At 40.6% G+C, this 19,729-nt stretch overlaps 1 protein-coding gene across 1 annotated transcript in view; it reads left to right on the top strand.

The window, feature by feature from the left end:
* LOC126386820 (glutamate receptor-interacting protein 2-like) overlaps positions 1-19,729 on the top strand; it is a 274,362-nt gene that overhangs the window by 228,989 nt on the left and 25,644 nt on the right. The window contains exons 10-13 of the mRNA XM_050039415.1: positions 3,199-3,354; positions 6,067-6,219; positions 6,322-6,508; positions 16,140-16,285. Coding sequence (XP_049895372.1) covers positions 3,199-3,354; positions 6,067-6,219; positions 6,322-6,508; positions 16,140-16,285 — 642 coding nt within the window. The remainder of the gene's footprint in view (positions 1-3,198; positions 3,355-6,066; positions 6,220-6,321; positions 6,509-16,139; positions 16,286-19,729) is intronic.

Raw genomic sequence — 19,729 nt, 5'->3', positions numbered from 1 at the left:
GGTTCTCCCCGACATCTGAAGGAAAGTGACTTTTCAACAGATGGCAGTGTTTCTCTCTTTGAAGTTCAACATTATAGGAAATATGCATTTGCACTGTCTTGCTGAGAGTCAGATGAGAAAATCAGCACCATTCATGTCTGTATGGTTAATATGAAGCTACAGCTGGCAGTCGGCTAACTTAGCTTAGCACAAAGACTGGAGACAGGGAAACAGCTGGTCTAGCTTTGTTCAAAGTTGAGTAAACATGCCAACCAGTTCCTCTAAAGCTTGCTTATTACAGCATGTTATGATTAACACAGTGTCCACTGGTTTCATGCTATTTCACTGATCAGCAGTTGGTGGCAGTAAGACATATGTAAGCATAGCTAATAAACATGGATGTACACAATGCAGGAAAGGAAATGCATTTAACGTGATTGTTAAACTGAAAACATACCAGCGCTACCAAAGCGTGGCACGTCAGGTGACTCATGTCAAGTGACACCCCTAGCACACAGACAACCACACAAAGTTATTACTACTTTTCCTGATAGATTTTTACTTCCTCCTTCTCTGCAGAGCTATGACTCACCAAGCAATATCTTTTTGGCCATTGTCTTTATAATGATGGGGTTGTTAGTCATTTAGCTCGGGATATTTCTCGACCTCAACAATGCGTCTCTTCTCAAACATTCTTCGTCACACCAGAGACACAGCAACAGCCACAGAGTTCTCTTTATACATTCATGGTGAGGAGAGGAGTCGAGCTGCCGTAGGAGCAGAGAAAAAGAGCTGCTACGAGAGCCGATATTTACAAGCAGAGAGCGAGTGGGGGAAAAATGAATTTATTCAGGGGGTGGTGAGGCTGGAAATAGGACAGTGGTGTGAAGTGCTGCGGGGCACCACATCCAGGGGTGCTAGCCGCTGCCCATGAGCTGTACATTTGAAATAATAGGGGCGTATTTTTTGATGCACGCTGTTTGTCGCCAGTGTGTTTTGGTCTTAAGACCTCAAGGATTCACACAATGTTTTTTGTGTGAAACACTGAATATCAAAGGTTCGGTGTGTAGGATTTAAGTAGGTATATTGGCAGACAGTGTTTTGAATCATTTATCATCACCTGAAAGTAAGAATAATTGTGTTTTCCTTGCATTAGAATGAGCAGTTTGTTTCTACATACAGAGCTGGTCCTCTTCCACAGAGTCCGCCATGTTATTGTACAGTAGCCCAGAATAGACAAACCAAACACTGACTCTAAATATGGCCATTTGCATTTTTGAATTTTTATGTTTTCACATTTTCACATGAGCTACCGCACTTTTCCTATGGGCTTTGCACATGAGAGAAGTTTCAGTTGGTTGCAACCTCATCACTAGATGCCACTAAATCCTACACACAGTGACAGACTGGCCATCTGGCATTTGGGCAAATGCCAGATGGCCGGCCGCCAGGCAAAAAAAAAAAAAAAATAAAAAATTAAAATTAAAAAAATAAAATAAATAAATCTTCTCTTGGCAGCCCAAAACATTTTTATCAGCCACAATATAGGCTACATATAAGTAGTAGCCTAAAAATAATTTTAAATAAATATGAGTGAAATGGGTCTACCGGTAATAGCCTGTAAAGTGTTTTTGGTCATCAAACATTTTCTCACGATCACTGAGTGATGACATTTGACATCTGACAAGTGACAAATGAATGATGGGTAATGCACTCAACGTCAACGACAACATCACAACAAAAGAAAATGGATCGAGGCACGAAAAGACGGGTGGAGAAGGGTGGAGCGGAGAAAATGGAGAGGAAAAAAAGGAAAGCTATGCTCGCGGAGAGTGAAAAGTTTGCGAAAATATCAGATTTATTTACAAAAAAGTGTTTACCCGGCGGCGACAGACCGAGCACCTCTGCAGCAAGTGCAGCTAGCAGTAACGTTACGGCCTCTGCCTCAGAGAAGAGCAAACTGCTTCGCAGACTGCTAACTACTTAAAGGTAAGACATAATAATAATAATAATAATAACTTAATTTGTATAACACCTTTCAAAACGGAGTTACAACGTGCTTAACAATAAAAACAATTAGTACATAAAACAATAAAACATCAAATAATTTAAAAACAGTTACAATAATTAATTAACGATCAATTAAGAAAAGACCATACGATAAATGTGAGTCTTAAGAAGAGATTTAAAAGAAGACACTGAGAGACACATATTTATTTTTATACTCGAGCTGTGCAGTGCTCTTGTCATGTTTTGGTGAAGCTATTGTAATATGCATTGTGGTTGGTGTAAGATTTATGTTTCTGTTGTTATAATTTGGTTGTGCTGTATTCTGTCCAAGAGGGGGCGCCTATGGTTAATGGTGGAAGTAGGCTAAGCCTTTAGGATGAAGTTGTGTGGTGTTTGATTTCAGATTTTCGTGTTTTGGTAGACATAGAGCTAGTATTATTAACTGAGGTTATTAGTCTGGCCTTTGAACGTGCCTGAATTTATGGGGGTTCTGCTGCTGCCTTATTATCTCGTGTGCTGTACATTGTTGTCTACTGTACCAGTGCGATTGTAGTGAGTTGATTGCGTGGTGTGTGTTCTGAATTTCTGCATTCTCATCATATGGTTAGCTTTCCACATGCTCCCATGCAAGCCACAAATCAATCTTATCATTCATAATGACTGTGTCTGTATATCTCCTCTTCTATTGTGCATCAAGGCAGTGAGTGAGTGTGTGAGTTTCTGTGGTAGTTGTGGAACAGTCTGTGTCTCTGTGGCGCTCTGAAACGTTCCGCCAATGGTATTGTTTTTTATGTTAATGTGTAAAATCATCCATCATAGTACCTAGTAATATGTGGGAGGGGGGATATGAGACACCACGCCTGTTCTTTCACAAATAAGGAACTGATGATCTAAAGTGACGTAAAAATGCACATTTTTTTGTAAAATAATATGAACATTTTTCACCCCTGGCTGGCCGATGCACCGCCATGGGGCCTCTGTGTCAAAAATGCCAGGGCCTCTTTTTGGTCCCAGTCCGTCACTGCCTACACATTAGACTTAAAAACATAACTTCACAGGGCCCCTCTAAAGATGTAATAATCATGGCTGTTAGACATGTTGAAGACAACGTTAGACATGTCACACATGTCAAGTGTCAGGCAGGCATCTAGGGAATTAATGTGAGTCAGTACACTGTCTTCAAGTCATTCCTCTTCTTGTGTGTTCCAGTGAAGGTTCAGAAGTCGGACCACCCCCACTCCTGGGACCCCTGTGTGAACTACTGTCACCCTTCAAACTCCACCCTCTGCAACACAAGCGCCACCCTCAACAAGTCGTGGACCGCCTCAAATAATAACACCATCAACAGCCTCGACTACTGCAAGTGTAAGAACACAGAAACAGTGACATTTATCTATTTGTTCATTCGTTCATTCTGCGACTCATTACTTTTACTCAGCTCTGTCTTCTGTCAGTCTTGCTGCAGGATGTCTGGAAAACATAGTAATGGAAATAGATCGACAATATGCAAATAAGTTCTTACATTTTGATGCTACTTGGTGAAACAGGAGTTGTGTGTGGCTCCTCACCTAAAAACACGTACTTACATTATGCCAAATGTTTAAATGTATCTACCCTGGCAGTTTATTAAAAACATTGTATGGTGGTGGAAACACATCCACAACAGCTGCTGAAGAACACTGTGGAAACTGCTTAACGTGATGGTGAAATAGTGGACTGAAACCCATCAGGGTGCTACAGCACACTGACGAGGTTTAATATTTCCTTTGCTGTTTCAGGTATAGTCATCTCCTGATGTGAAAAAAAACTTTAAAAAATGTCTTGTTGGACTTGTGTTGTTCTACACTCTCCCTTTGTATTTATCCCAGCATCTTTCTACCTTAATTGCTTTTAATTCCACCACGCCAGCGATAGCCGTGGCTTTCGGGTTGTCCATCTGTCCCATTCTCATGAATATGATAGCTCAAGAACGCCTTGAGGGAAGTTATCCACTTGGACCCAAGAATGAATGAATCCGTTTTTACGTTTTGAATCTCCTGTCTACAACAGGCTTGAGATGCGCCCTTGTTTGAGGACTCGTATTGTGGAGTTACTCCTTCTGACCCCAGAAGGATTCGAACCCTGGAAGATGAGTGCTCTAGCCACTACACTAGGGAGCAGACGTTGCGCTAGACTTTTTCCTCGCCGGCCATTTTGACTGACAGGGTCATAAAAATCCGGTCATAATCTATTTTTACCGGTCATTTTAATTTTCATTTTTAAATGATAATAAATATGTTCAAAGACATTTAGTTTTCATTCGTTCGTTTTTAATAAATCCAACAAGCAAGTTATAAAGTGTGCATTAATAAGGACATGAACGAAAAGATGAACAGACATCCACACACGCGTGCCATTATGCCAGGGCCACACCGCCCGCGGAAGCGCCGCGAATAGCCTCGAAGCACCGAGAAGTGAAGGCAGTTTCCTTTCGGCGCCCATGTTAACCGACTGTGTCATCTACACTGGCCGCGCCGTGCCGGGAAGCTCCGCGGCAGGCTCTCGATTTGCAGCGATCAGTTCGGCGTCTGGTCTATTTTCTGCACGAGCCGCGAGCGAATGTGTCAAGCCAGGCAGTGATAAATAACAGCTGGGAGCAGAATCACTTGTCGACGGCGCGGAGAAATGCGCATCTGATGTGAACGGAGGTTCTCCGGCGCGCGCGAGAATTTCGGTGCGCTGTGCTTCGCAGGCAGTGTGGCCCTGGCGGCTTCGCCCTGGACGCACCGGACTGCACTAATGCGTCACTAACGTGTCCGGTGTGTCCAGGGCGTTACGTAGTTATGTCTGTAGGCTCGGTGAAATGTAATGTAGTAATGAAGTGATTATGGTATTGAAAAATGTGTTTGGTTATGCACTGTTGTGTTATTTTAAATTATAAACACAGTATTTTCTCCTCACGTTCCTCAGTGCGTGCTGTTGTTATTTTATTTTGAAAATTGGCCGGATTCTCTCGTCTTTTCTGTGTCCGACTTCCTGTTTGGTACGATCTGCTCTATCCAGCTTGACAGAAGCGCTCGCGGCTCCTGTGAAAAAATAGACCAGACGCCGAACTGAAGCGCTGCCTCCGCGGGCGCTCCGCTCAGCTCAGCGGCCTGTGTGGACAGTCAGATAGGTTAACATGGGCGCTGACTGAAAATTGCCTCCGCTGCTGGGCGCTGCGCTTCGGTTCGCGTCTGGTGTGTCCAGGCCGTTATGTCAACAACACTACATGAAGCAGATGAATGACTTTTTCTCTGCAGTACTGTGCACTCCGCCGCCAAGTGGGCAGGGGTGGTAATTGCAACCGGTCAAAATGACCGACGGCCTTCAGATTTTCCGCTCATTGTTGTAAAAAAACGGTCAGTGACCGAGAATATCCGGTTAACGCGACCACTGTTAGGGAGGCCAACTTGAACTCAAGAATGAACTTATTAGAATGTGGTCAAAGGTCAAAAGTTGCCGTGACCTCACAAAACATGTTTTGGGCCATAACATAAAAATTCATAGGCTTAATATGACGATATTTCTCACAAATGTCTTAACAGGATAAAATGATGGAGTGATGACCTTTTATATCCAAAAGATCAAAGGTAACTGTGACATCATAATGTTCTGCAAAAACACTTCTGGCCATTATTCAGCGTCATATCTCGGGAACTGAAGGGGACACGTTTGGTCAGATACTGAATTGGTGACAATATTCTTGGGTGTCCACCTTGAATCTGCGGTAATTTCATAGATCTTCAGTGCTGCCGGGAGGGAAGATGTGTATGAAGCATCCATGTTTTCACAGACATGGACGTAAACTGTAAGAGAAACTTGAATGGTGCATGGAGGCATACAACATGAGGCGCTAATTACACTCTTGTCATGATTTTTTCCATCCCTTTTATTTAATTTTTCCCTCCTGCACTAACTGATGTATCTGTAACATGTTTTATTTTTCAGTCTCTTTTTGCTTTTGATTAATTCTTCAATCCGTGTCATCATGTTTCTGTGTTGCAATGATGGAACAATTGACACCATCTGTCTGTCGTATCTTTCTCTTTTTTGCAGCTCTGGTGTCTGCCAGTTTCTCTCCCGGCTCGACGACTACATCGGGCCCCAGTAGCCAGAGCTCCAGCACCCTGCCCAGGCCCACAGTTCCCATGAGTCCACGTAACTCGCTGCTCAAACGACGGCAGAGAAAGAAAGAGCACAAAAGCTCCTGTAAGCTCCATATGCCTCTCTGTCTGTGCTGTGATATCATTTAACTGAAGGGAAATGAATAATCAAAAAATCTTTCCTGTGGGTTTGTGTGTGTGTGTTCAGTGTCCCTGGCGTCGAGCTCGGTGGGCCCGGGTGGTCAGGTAGTTCATGTAGAGACCAGTGAGGTCGTCCTAACAGGTGACCCTCTCAACGGCTTTGGTGTCCAGCTGCAGGGAGGAATATTTGCCACCGAAACGCTGTCTGCACCCCCACTTATCCGGTTCATAGAGCCTGACAGCTCTGCAGAGAGGTGAGCACACACACATTCAGGCATCAATGAACTGCACATGACGTCTTTATGTTCTGTACCACGTGTCTACTCTGTGATGTAAATCCCTTTTGCCACAAAATGTTCAACATATATGAGCTTATGTTTGAAGTTAGAGTTTCAATTAATTTGGAGCTACAGCATCACACATTACTTCACTTCCTTGTTTGTTCAAGATGTACCACACTAAAGCAAATCTGTACCAGGATTTTTGTCTTATTCTACATGTCCTTTATACTACAAAGTTAGTCATAACTTCAAACAGTCAGATACATTCTATAAAGTAAAATTATAAAGTCATGCAAAATGGGAAACTGAAAGCAGGTCTGAAAATGTGATCTTAGGTGAGATCAACCTGGTCTCACAGAAATATGTGAAACTAATGGTCGACCAGAAAGGTCATTAGTCAGCAAGATTTCATTGGTTGCTTGATTACAAAAAAACAAAACCATCAAAATAAATTAAAACCTATATGACTGGACCATGTGGGAATTTAATTTGAAAGGACAGACACAGGAAGTGTCCACGCTCAGCAGTCAGACAGGAGTCAGGTTAATCTCCAGGGCTGGTACCTGCGGTTATTCCACAGGCTAGTTAACGACATGTTGGGCAGGAAATCCAAAGTGTGGGATCATTTTGAGAAGGTGAAGGACGAACCCAAGGTGATATGTAAACTCATCTTCATTGGTCGACTACAAACATGACGTATCATCTGAAACATGGAAGTAGCTACATGCCCATTAGCCCACAGCGTCATTAACAGGCGGCTCGCTCAGTGTGTGACTTGCACTTGGAGATAAAATATAGGCCTATATTAATGAAGGTTCATTAGTACGGTTTTGTATTTCTCTGTAATGTAGCACAGTGTTAACAATGTTACTGATACTATTCTTTCTCACACCTTCAACTCAAACCACCAAAATATATCATTTATAATTAAATTAATATGATAAACATTTAATAATCATTATATCATCAAATTGTTTCCCTCTGAATCGTAACTAAACCGAATAGTGAGGTGCCTGGGTGTCGTAAAGTACATTATTTGGACAGGTTGTAACAGTGTGTTTTTATCTGTGTGATTTAACAAGCTGTTGTAGTAGAGTTAAACTAACTGTGTGTGTGTGTGTGTGTGTGTGTGTGTGTGTGTGTGTGTGTGTGTGTGTGTGTGAGAGTGAGTTAAAGAGAACATATGCTTACTTTAACACTGTTTTAGCAGCTTTACTTACATTTTCTGTGTGTGTGTGTGTGTGTGTGTGTGTTTGTGAGACTGTGTTTTAACAGCTCTGCTTGGCTCACTGTGACGTGTGGGTGTATGAACATTTCTAAGCCTTTACTGTATTCACATGAGTGTAGGTGGGGTTTTCCAAATATTGACGTGCAAGTGTGTGTGTGTGTGTGTGTGTTCTTTTGTTGCACTTAATTCATGCTTATGTGTTAAGAAGATTTAATTCTCCCTGTGTGAAATCGTGTCTGTGTTGTGTATGTGGTGTGTGTTTGCTGATTGATGTTCCAGTTGTATTAACAGCTTCCCTAAGTGCTGGGTGTGTTTCTGCACCCTGAGGCCACACTCCCTTTTCCATTAGCGCCCACGTTAACAACACTAATTAGCTAGCCTCCCCTCGCCCACGTTGAAGGAATCGATAAGTAGCCTCCTCTTCGGGTGACAGGATGAATCCAAATAAACCCCCTCACACCACCCTGAATTACACTTAACCACAGTTTGTAGTCTTTAAAACGGAAGTCTTGTTGAGCAGTGACCAGCGAGGACATCCTCCCGTAAGGGTTTAACCTGTAATTATCCTGCATTAGTGCTGCTGGAAGTTCTTCTATAAATGTTATTTAATATTTCAATTCAAAGTAATTTTAAATTGAGTCCTGAGAGAGAATTTTATTTAAGCTATTCTCTGTTGAATTTTGCTTTGAAAGTTGAAGATAATTAAAAGCTTTTACACATTTGACGTAACCACAGGAAGAACTAGGTACTGAGACAGAAATACCACCCAAACATTCAAAATGATTAAACCTCATTATGTTGCAGTAGTTGCTGATTTCATTTGGACAATTTGCCCCACAGTGAAAATACTATAGTGTGAAAATACTATAGTGTGATTTTACTAAGTCAGCAGTGAGCCACTTCAGATCATCACTGTTTTAACTCAAACTGCCAGTACTTTCAATTTGACTGTAAGTGTACAGTGAACAATTAAGATATGAGGTCACATGTTGATGTGTTTAAAAAGCAAAAGAAAGTAACTTTTGGACAAGAAAGTCAAACACTGTTCAGGTTATAGTTCAGATTATTGAACAGAAGTTTGAAGATTATTGTCTCAACTTCTGTCTCGACATTATTAAAAAATCGGTTGCAGGTAATTAAATGAGTATACAATATTTCTCACAGCGAAGCACTGCTAAATTGGATTTTGGTGACAGAGCAGGAACTGTTGCTGAACCCATGCACCCATTTGTAGTCACTGAGGGATGCGTAGGGAGTAGCATGTGAGTCAGGGCACTGCGTATGTGCTGCACACACAGCCACATCGTCATCCTGACTTAGGTCTATGTATAAGCTCTGCACTGTGATGATATAAAACACAATGTTCCCTGCAACACCAGTGTAAAATATAACCCATAATCAATCCAGTACATTATATACAGATATAATATGATGCTAGTTAAATTTAGCATTGTGTAAACTGGAGATTGGAGCTGGATTATGAAATCTACGCACCAAGAGCCACATCTGATATCAGCCCAATCACCAGAATAAATGTTAGCATTGTACGTTTCTGCAAACCACAGATAGGTCACATTTGAACATTATTATGTAGCTGATATGTTTAAACTTTATGTTGAAACTTTATCTTTCAACAAAGCTGTGGTTAACGTGGTTAGGCTAAGGCTGGGCGATGAATCTGGCTTTATTTCCAGTTTTGGCTTCCCTTGATTTCTAAAAGACTTTCGACATAAAACGGTTTTGTGCCACATGACAAGTGTACCAATGTCGCTCCTGTTTTGTCTTTTATTTTGTTAATCAAGCGCACCCCTTCCCAGGGTTTGTGCTCAGCCCCACCTCCCCAAGTCTCCCTTATCTCTCCGTAATGCAAGCCATAAGGGAGGTTAGCTTCATATCCATGAAACACATTGACAGTCGTATTTCTTTTAAATCTGCAATTTCCTCCAGTATCTTACTCAGCATCCCGTGAATCTGGGCCATGTTGGGCTCCATGGGTTTGCTAGCTGCAGGTTCTTTGCTGGCAGCTACTTCCTTGTCTTAATAGTGGTAGTAGACACGTGAAGTTGGGTCTGTGTGGCAAAGTGAAGTTTTCTTTGTTCCATAATACCACAAGCAGACAAACATTTTTAAATCTCCGGACATATTTTGGTTTCAATGAATATAGCCCATTAAAGTCCTGATATCTGAGCACATTTGAGGATGAAAAAGAGGTTATTAACCCAAAGGCAGCGAGAGCACAAGTTGAGGCTTCCGTTGCTCATCCCTGCGTGACTTGACACTGTGATTATTATTTTTGCCTTAATTGAGCAGCCCCAGGTTAGGTTTAGTCACAAAAGCCACTTGGTTATGGTCAGGAAAAGATCATGTTTGGGCTTAAAATAGCCGGTTTTGGTGGCTCTATCCTGGCTGGAAACGCGGCAACAGGTTGCTAAAAACAACCAATTCTTTTGTTTGTTGGTCTTAAACAGTGGTCTGCAGCCTGGTATGCATCTTGCTTAGGTGTCACACCATCCATTGTCCCCTACACCCCCCAGTGACAAAGTCCGCTCATATGATTCATCACTTTAGAAGCGCTGATACATGTGTGAAACGTACAAATGTAACATATCTATGATTTGCAGAAGTGTTCAATGCCAACATTTTCTTTTAGCAACAGGGCTGCTAATATAAAAACCTTGCAAGACTTAAAAGCAAAAGGAAAGAATAATGAGCAGAGAAATTAGATGAGATGATGAAAGGAGAGCGAGACAGGTAAAAAAGGGACGGAAACTTCTTTGAACTGTTTAGAATAATGAAAACTGGAAAAAAACAGGCAGAGAAACAGAAAAGTAGTGAAGAGAATAAAAAATGGAAAACAGAGGACAGCGAGGCAGGGACGACAGTCTTGGCTGAACATTTAATACTCAGTAGATCATGATAAAGATGTCTGACCGTACATTAATACGGGTCACCTACTCATGGCTTAATGGAGGATATATCAGCTGTGTGTGTGTGTGTGTGTCACATGCACACAAGTGAAAATCATAAGTGCCCTGCAAATCCAAAGGGCAGTGACTGCATGAAGGCGAGGCCTGGTTAAAGTGAGACAAATCACTGCATCTTCATTTTCTCCTGTCAGAAGTCTGCTCGGGGCAGAAAGGGATAACCACTGTAATCATGTCATAGCATTTAATAATAGGGCTCTTATTTTAGTTCAGTGTACGACAGTCATGACATTTGATCCTAAAGCTATTAAAAAAAAGAAGTGAACTGCAGTTACAATCACCTTGTCTACATTTTCCCCAGTAGTCCACTGAAGGTTCTCTACATAGCTGTGCTCACCGGGCGCAGAGGACAGAGCAGAGTGTAGCAGAGGTTTACATCACTGTGTCTAGGCCGTCCCCATGCACTGTTCGTATGTATAACTAAAAAAAGTAATGCACCAGAAGTTGTATATAACCCATATAATTGTGAAGGCTGCAAATAACGTGACAAATGTGCTGATGGGAGTAAAGAAGAAAGTAGTATAAGGAGCTGAAGGCTGGATAAGGAGAGTGGTGGAGGGGTCAAACAAGCACAGGACTTTCCCCCAGGAGAATGTTGTTTGTGTGTGTTTGTGTCCCATGTAAAACCATGTGAACATAGAGTTATTTTTAAGGTATGTCATCACGTCGTGACAATACGGTAGGTACAGAATTTTATGTTAAGTACCTCATATGACCAAAGAGAGAGAGTGCGCCAAACCAGGTGTCTTTTCCTAAACCTAACCTACGTAATTTTACTTTCCCAAATCTAACTTACCCAGCTGTTTTTCCCTAAACCTAAACCTAACCTACGTAACTTAACGTTAAGTATGTGATGTGACGATGCCCAATCTTGATTCTTTTCCTCAGTCTAACCTCTGCGTCCTAAACCTACTTAATTTTATGTTAAATTCCTAACTTTAAGTTATGGACCTAACCTAATGATGTCCAAACAATATTTCTTTTCCTAAACCTAACCTATGTAACTTTACTTTCGTAGACCTTACCTGTGTAACTTAGCATTAAGTGTGAAATGTGAGGATGCCCAACCATGATTCGTTTCCAAAATCTAAACTTTGTGTCCTAAACCTACTTAATTTTACGTTAAATTCCTAACTTTAAGTTATGGACCTAACCCAGTGATGTCCAACCATAATTCTTTTCCTAAACCTAACCTACGTAACTTTACTTTTTTAAAACTAACTTGTGTAACTTAGCATTAAGTACGAAATGTGAGGATGCCCAACCATGATTCTTTTCCTTAACCTAACCTACGTGTCCTTATCCTACCTAACTTTATGTTAAGTACATAACTTTAAGCTACGTACTTAGCCTAACAATGCCCAATCATAATTCTTTTCCTAAACCTAACCTACATAACTTAACGTTAAGTATGTAATGTGACGATGCCCAATCTTGATTCTTTTCCTCAATCTAACCTTTGTGTCCTAAACCTACTTAATTTTACGTTAAATTCCTAACTTTAAGTTATGGACCTAACCCAATGATGTCCAACCATAATTCTTTTCCTAAACCTAACCTACGTAACTTTACTTTCTTAAAACTAAACTGTGCAACTTAGCGTTAAGTACGAAATGTGAGGATGCCCAACCATGATTCTTTTCCTTAAACTTACCTATGTGTCCTTATCCTACCTAACTTTATATGAAGTACATAACTTTAAACCACGTACTCAACCTATTGATGGCCAAACATAATTATTTTCCTAAACTTAACCTACGTAACTTTACTTTAAGTACGTAACGTGAGGATGCCCGACCATGATTCTTTTCCTAAGCCTAACCTAACTGGTAGGGGCGCTAATTTGTTAGGTGCTAATTCGTTAGATGCCATATGAGCCATTGTATAAAGATAAATTGCTGTGTGTCAGTTAGCTCAGTCTGACTGAAGTTCCACAATGTTAAAATCACAGCCCAGTCGCTACATGAAAATGTTATTATACCTATCTGCAAACCCCAGATACATTTGAACATTTCATACATATCATATCAACGTTTCTAAAGTGACGTAGTATATGAACTGACTTTGTCATCTGGTAGAGAAACATTTATGCTGGCGATTGGGTTGATAATCTACCTGTTAAGATCGTGGTATGATTGTAACGTGATATTGTGCAGTTCTGACACACATGAAACTCTTTCAGGTCGTCAGAAAGCAAGGACAAAGTTAAAATTATTTGAACAATGAGTGACATAAAGGAGACATTAAATCCACTGCAGCAAGGTTCAGCATCTCTGCTCTTTATGTTGGAAAGCAATGGCTCATGTTAATGGCCACTGAATGCTGAAAGCTGATGATGTGTTGAGAGCCAAAGCCAATGTAGCGCTGCTGTGGTGCTATTTGCATACATAAGTAAGCCAAACTTCAATTACAAGAAGTGTTCTTTGCTTATGGGATAACAAATCTCATTGGTACATCACTTTGGACAAAAGCATCTGCCAAACAAGTAATTGAATAACACAGATAACCATTAAAGAAATTGCACTACCAGAAAAAACAATTAGAAGAGGAGCACAGAAACTAGCTGAGTGCATTTAAAATTGTGTTCTTGCTTTGGACATTATTTGTCTGTAAGTATTTTGTTATATCTGAATTTCGACGCTGTAAGCAGAATATAGTTGCTATATTGTTTTTCTGCTGCGGAAGTTATTTCAAGGAGTTAATTGCTGTTTAGCATAATTGCTAGCTGGTAAATAGCATTTCTTGCAGAATGACTCTGCATATTCTTCTAGGAGTTTGCACTTTCATTGCAGCTTTGGATTTGTGAGCTTCTTTAAATACTTAAGACGAGTCAAGCTTTGTGCCTATTGTGTTTTACTGTCTACCTTTAGAAACTCATTGCAAGGACAGCGCTGTTTGGTATGTGTGGCTTGTTTACTGTACTCAGATCAGTTAGCACTAGAAGGGTTTTTGCAGTGGTAAGTATAACTGAAATGACTTGAAATGCAGTTAAGTTTCCAACTATCGTATGAGGGGCTTCACTTCCAAATGTGCTTAAACTCAGAGGCCAATATCCAAAAAGATGGAATGACTCTTTAGTAATATACCTCTATTTTGTCAAGGAAGGGTATTAACATAATTAATTACTTTAATAGTCAGCGCTAATGTGCTTTACTTTCACTGCAGAACTAATTTATGTAGCGAGAAGCCAGCTTTGGGGGTGTCCAAAGGGTGAATGTTTTGAAGGCAGAAATCTTTAAAATTCATCAGCAGCATTGAAAGCTACAGTAGCTAAAAAATAATTTGATATGTAACACAGCAGGGAGTCTGAAGCTCTTCGGGTTTCATCTGTCTATGTAAAATGGATTAAAGGAAGAAGATCCCAGGCAGGAGGCTGCTGACGATTAGCACACCTACGTGCTTGAGTTTTTCTTTCCCTTCAGGGAGCATTTTAACCCAGGGGGGTAATCATATCTAAATAGGCTCAGAAAATAGCTACAAAAACAGGTTTTATTCCAGGATGTTTTTGGAAACCTTCATCTCCCTCTGCTTTGAGGAACCTTTTATGGGTCGTTCAGACTAAAATCACTGAGAGATCAACCCAATAGGCTTAGAAATTGTTGGCATTGTACGTTCATGTAAACCACGAATGTGTTATATTTGGACGTCATTATATAGCAGATACATTGAAACATTACGCTTCAACAATGCTGTGGTTATCATGTGGTCAGGTTAAGGCACAAAAACCACTTAGTTACGGTTAGAAAAAGATCATGTTTGGCCTTAAGATACTCGGTTTTGGGGCAAAATCCCGGCAACAATGCAGTGATGTCTCAGTGAAAAGCAGCCGCTTTTTGTGCCCAAAAGCTGCTGGAAACAGCTACGACTTGCTAAATCACAACTGGTTCTGTTGTTTGATGGTCTCATAGATTGGTCTTGGCAAGAAATGGCTTGGTAGGTGTCTTGTGTAGGTGTCACGCCATCCACCATCCTCTCCACCTCCAGATGACAGTATACTCATACACTCAAATTCTACTTCAATTTAGAAATGTTGATATGTATGTAACATGTGAACGTAACAAATCTGTGGTTTGCAGAAACGCACAATACCAACGTTTTCTTCTGGTGACTTGGCCAGAAAAACCTCAGGAGGTTCCTCGTTTATCTCCTCTATTAATGGCTTAACAAACCTTTACAGCAATACTTTTGACGAAACCTCTACCTCTCTCAAGGTCTTGTTGGTTCAGCTTTTTAGGGATATTATACCCACTGAAAAACAGCCTAAGGTTTTTTAAAAGATACCAAAGAACTTGGATGAACTGAAATGTTTTGGCCCACAAAGCTCCAACAATCCAACCAGAAAAGATGATTCTTTTGACAAAACCTTACCTATGGGGAGCCAAAAATAAAACCAGATCCCACAGGTTCTGTTCTAGCAGTAAGAAAACCTCATTTAAAATCATGTTGAGCCTGATTATAGCTGTTATTAACATATGTTTGGTGAACAGCTGAGACACATCACCGTTCACACCTGACCATTTATCATGGGTGTCCAGCTGACCACTTGTGTTCAGATTACATTACTGCCTACATATGTATGCTAGAGGGTCAAAGGGTTGAGCAAATTTGCAAATGCTAGGTTAGTGAAGTAATGGCCCACCTTACTCTGCTTCTGATTGGCTTACCCTGACGTTCTTACCCTAACCCTAACCAGTCCTACTCCTCTTGCCTACCTAGCCAAACCTGACCACTCCATTGAAAAAAGGTGAATGCTAGCCAATCATAGGGAGAGTAGGGCGGGTCATTCTTTCAGTATCTTAGGATTGTGCAATTTTTTTGTCCTGTGCACAATTATTATGTCCACACTCTCACTAGCTGCTCGCTAGTCACGTTAGCGGTTGTGTTGGTACATCTGTAGAGATCTTGGTCTGCAAATTTGTAGAACATTAGCACACTGTCACTGAAACAGTCACCACGTCCTGCATTGAAGTCCTTGTCTGGGATGCATCAGGACACATGAGCGTCTACAAATCAAATGTGCTCCAGAACACCCCGGCAAGTGGTTTGAGCGATCGGATCAGAATGCGCCTTAGCGTTGTTTACGCTTGTATTTAGCCCCGTCCACTTGTGATTGGATCTCTCAAGACTCATGTTAATACCAGGTATAAACAAGGCCACTGACATTGATAACAATTTACTAAAATCCAACTCAAAATGTAAGGAACATTTCCCACAAGTCCAAAAGCATCACAAGAAAATACAACTGCTCTGTTAAAACAACATGGGAGCTATAATTTTTGAAAGCACTCGTTTTGTCTCAGAGCGCCGAAACCGTTAGATGTAGTGATGTTTAGACAGTAAATATTCAATGTTTCCCATCGTCCTGACATCTCCATGGTAACTCCTGTTGTAGGTGTGGCCTGCTGCAGGTTGGAGACCGCCTCCTGTCAATCAATGGAATCCCCACAGAAGATGGAACACTAGAGGAGGCCAATCAGCTTCTCCGAGATGCGGCGCTGACCAACAAGGTCACACTGGAGATAGAATTCGATGTAGCAGGTTTGTGAAGTTTCAGATTGTACCACATTCTCAGGTTTCTATCTCTCGTAGCTTTCCACCATGGTTCATTACCCACCCCAGATTTCTGCTTTAATTAGTTGGCTTACTACTCTGCATTGTGTGGCTTTATTATATGTCATGTCAACTATGGGATATTGTGAATTGTTTCAGACACCTGCTGTTGCAACAACAACAGGCGACAGATACCTGTTGCGTATTTTTCCTCGTCTATGAGGGCTGAAACCATTTTATTAGAGTGTGATTAAACAGCATAAAGCAGCTGTTATACACTGTTCATTCTCTATTAGCAAACATGTAGCAGTTTTGTTGGAGAATGAACAAATACACACGTTTGCACCGACAGCATGAACTGGTCAAACTCAGCTGCTGAGAGCTTTTGCCTCAGTGCAGGCAGGAGAGTAATTACAGCTCTTCACTGCAGGGCATGGCCTCATCCACATGCTTTTAACCCCATGAAAATGTTAACTAGCACACTGACAAGAACTGCAAGTTCAACGCTGTGTATTACGTAGTCTCGTCTTCTGATCTGTGTTGGAGAAAAGATTCTGAAAACACTCACAGATTTCAATCAATTACAAGTTTCTGAAAGGTGACATTGACAGGACATTGTGTTTGGTGTGAAGTGAATCTGTTGATTAGTTACATTAAATGTATTTAATGAGTGGAATCTGTAGAAAGAAGCAGTTTTTCATTACTTGAGCAGCAGTTTGCAGCTCTATGCAGTTTTCTGGTAAGGGACTGTTGTATATTTATCAGAGGACGGGGGTGGTTGGGATGTGAATTCATTTTTTTTTCTAGCCTTCCCAAAGCTACATATGTTTTCCTTGATATTCTCTGGTGGAAAATGTGTGGCCTTCGCTCTGCCATAAATTAGTTATTAGATATTAAAAACGTACCCCTTGATGATTGAAAGTTTAAAGTTAAAGTCGAAGACAAAATCCTGGAGTTAAAGCCACAGTTTTTCACTCTTGTTGTGGATGCTGGTGAGTTCGTGCAAACGGTTTATTTTTGGCCAGATTATAAATGAGAGGTAGAGTACAATGATGATGAACTATCACTATTCGCTTCGCTTTTTAGAAGGCATGTTGGATTGATTGATTGAATGTTTTGATTCATAAAGCTTTTGGCTTCTTTTTAATTGACCCACGTTAAGGATGTAGAGCCTTGCAAAAAGAGCTCAGTAGGAAAATATTTAAAAGTCTGTTTCGATATATAAAGCCTAATCAACTGGGTCCCCCTGCTAGTTTAGGTGAGTTTTGGTGAGGTTCAGATGGTTCACAGTCCGTCCATACTTAGCTCAGTTGCTAAAACAAAATAATACAGGCCAAAATGTCCACGTATTACTGTTATGTGATTACTGTTGAACTGTAGTTATGTTAACACGTCAAGAAACACAAACAAAGAAGCAGTGGAATTTTTAGAATTTAGGTTTTATTTCCTACATCTGTTATTTTTCTGTATCTCTGTCCTGTACATAGTTTCTGTTTCTGATGCAAAACAGAACCTTTTGATTTACAAAACAGTTTTTGATTGTTCAATTTCACCATTTTGATTTATTTTTTAAATAAAAAAAAGACAGACTGATGAAAAATGCACCGTGAGGATGTAGAAATATATTTCATAATTGATTATATGCCAATATTTATTTCAAGTGCATTGCATATAAATATTAGCTTAGAAAATACAACATTTGCCCTGTTAAAAACATCAGTACAAACTCCTGTGTATGCCTCTGCGCTGGTGATAGCCTGAGACATTATGTTTTTGGGTAGTCCGTTTATCTGTCCATCACATGGACAATGTGATATCTTAAGAACACCTTAAGGGAATTTCCTCAAATTTACTCGGACTCAATGATTATGGGCCTGTCCCAATACCCACACTTCCCCTAGAAATACCCACTTGCACTTGGTTGTGCGCGTTCACGTTCAGGCTAGTGGTGTCCCAAAACAGAATTGAGGTAGTGGAAGTGGTTTCAAACACTTAAAATCCGACCTAGACTCCAAGGGAGCCCCGACCCACACTTACAACGAAGTAGAAGATGAAATTTCCCAGAACACCTTGCGAAGTCAGCAACTTCATCAAGTTTTGGAAAACAATTTGTTACTATAAGATCGGAATGTAGGCTATACAAACAACAGATGGTTGGGCTAGCGATCGGAATGTAGGCTATACAAACAACAGATGGTTGGGCTAGCGTAATCGACTTACCCGAACAAAATCGATCAGAACTAGAAGACGTCGTAGGCGCCTCCTGTTTTCAGCATTTCTTCTCCGTTGATTCATCAGATGGAGAAGAATAAACATAGCACACGCCACAGCACAAGCGCTGGAGCCGACATTTTCAAACCTGAATGACTACCGGTATCTTGCGTTGCTACTACGCGTGACGTATGTCTACATGTCAGCCGCGCCGATTTGCATGAAGTGGTGTCCCATTTCTTTGGGAAAGATCTCCACCCTAATATTTCTCACTTCCCTCATCAAGGGTTATCTCACAAACGAGGGCACTCAATACCAAATGGAAGATTTAAGGGGTAGAAATGGGATTGGGCCTTTGATTTGAATGATTTTGGTGGTCAAAGGTCAAGGTCACTGTGACCTAACAAAACATATTTTTGGCCATAACTCAGGAATTATTTTAATAATTATGACAAAACTTCACACAAATGTCTAACAGGATAATATGATGAAGTGATGACATTTTATATCCAAAAGATCAAAGATCAACTTCACTGTGACATCATAATGTTCTTCAGAAAACTCTTTTCTGACCATTATTTAACAGCATATCTGGTCAGATACTGAATTGGTGAAACTAATCATGGGTGCCCACCTTGAAACTGATTGTATAAATCTTCTGTGCTACCGGGGGGAAGATGAGTGTGAAGCATGTTTTCACAGACATGGATGTAAAACGTAAGAGAAAATTGACTGGTGTGTGGGTGTATGCAACTATGGGGTGGTAATTCTAGTTTCTCCACAGTTAATTGTGCACAAACTATTAAAATCTACATATTTAGCTGATGATCGCACGATGAGAGAGTTGGATTTGATTTGACTTGATTAAGGCTTTGCAGGTCTCTGCGGTTATAAATCATGTTTTTCACTGTTTTGGTATTGCCTTTCATAATGTTGCATCACTTAATGAGTTAACATCGCCAGCAAGTAATTATGAAATTAGCATTTATCCCACAAACAGAGTAATAAGAATGATTTCTTACACTACAATAAACTGCAAGAGTTGATGCAGCATATTCCCAAATGTAATCGTTGAGACTTTTGCTCTTGAAGTCTTTCAAAATAAGTTAGACGGCCCTGAATGGAATTTAGTTGTTGTCCACTTTTAGTAGCTGTCAGGCACGACACTGTCCATGAAACTTAACCACTCTGATACAAAAGGAAATGTGACTGATGTGCAGC

Source organism: Epinephelus moara, chromosome 24 (assembly GCF_006386435.1).
Source record: "Epinephelus moara isolate mb chromosome 24, YSFRI_EMoa_1.0, whole genome shotgun sequence".
Lineage (NCBI taxonomy): Eukaryota > Metazoa > Chordata > Actinopteri > Perciformes > Serranidae > Epinephelus > Epinephelus moara.
This window is presented reverse-complemented; position numbering and strand designations above follow the sequence as displayed.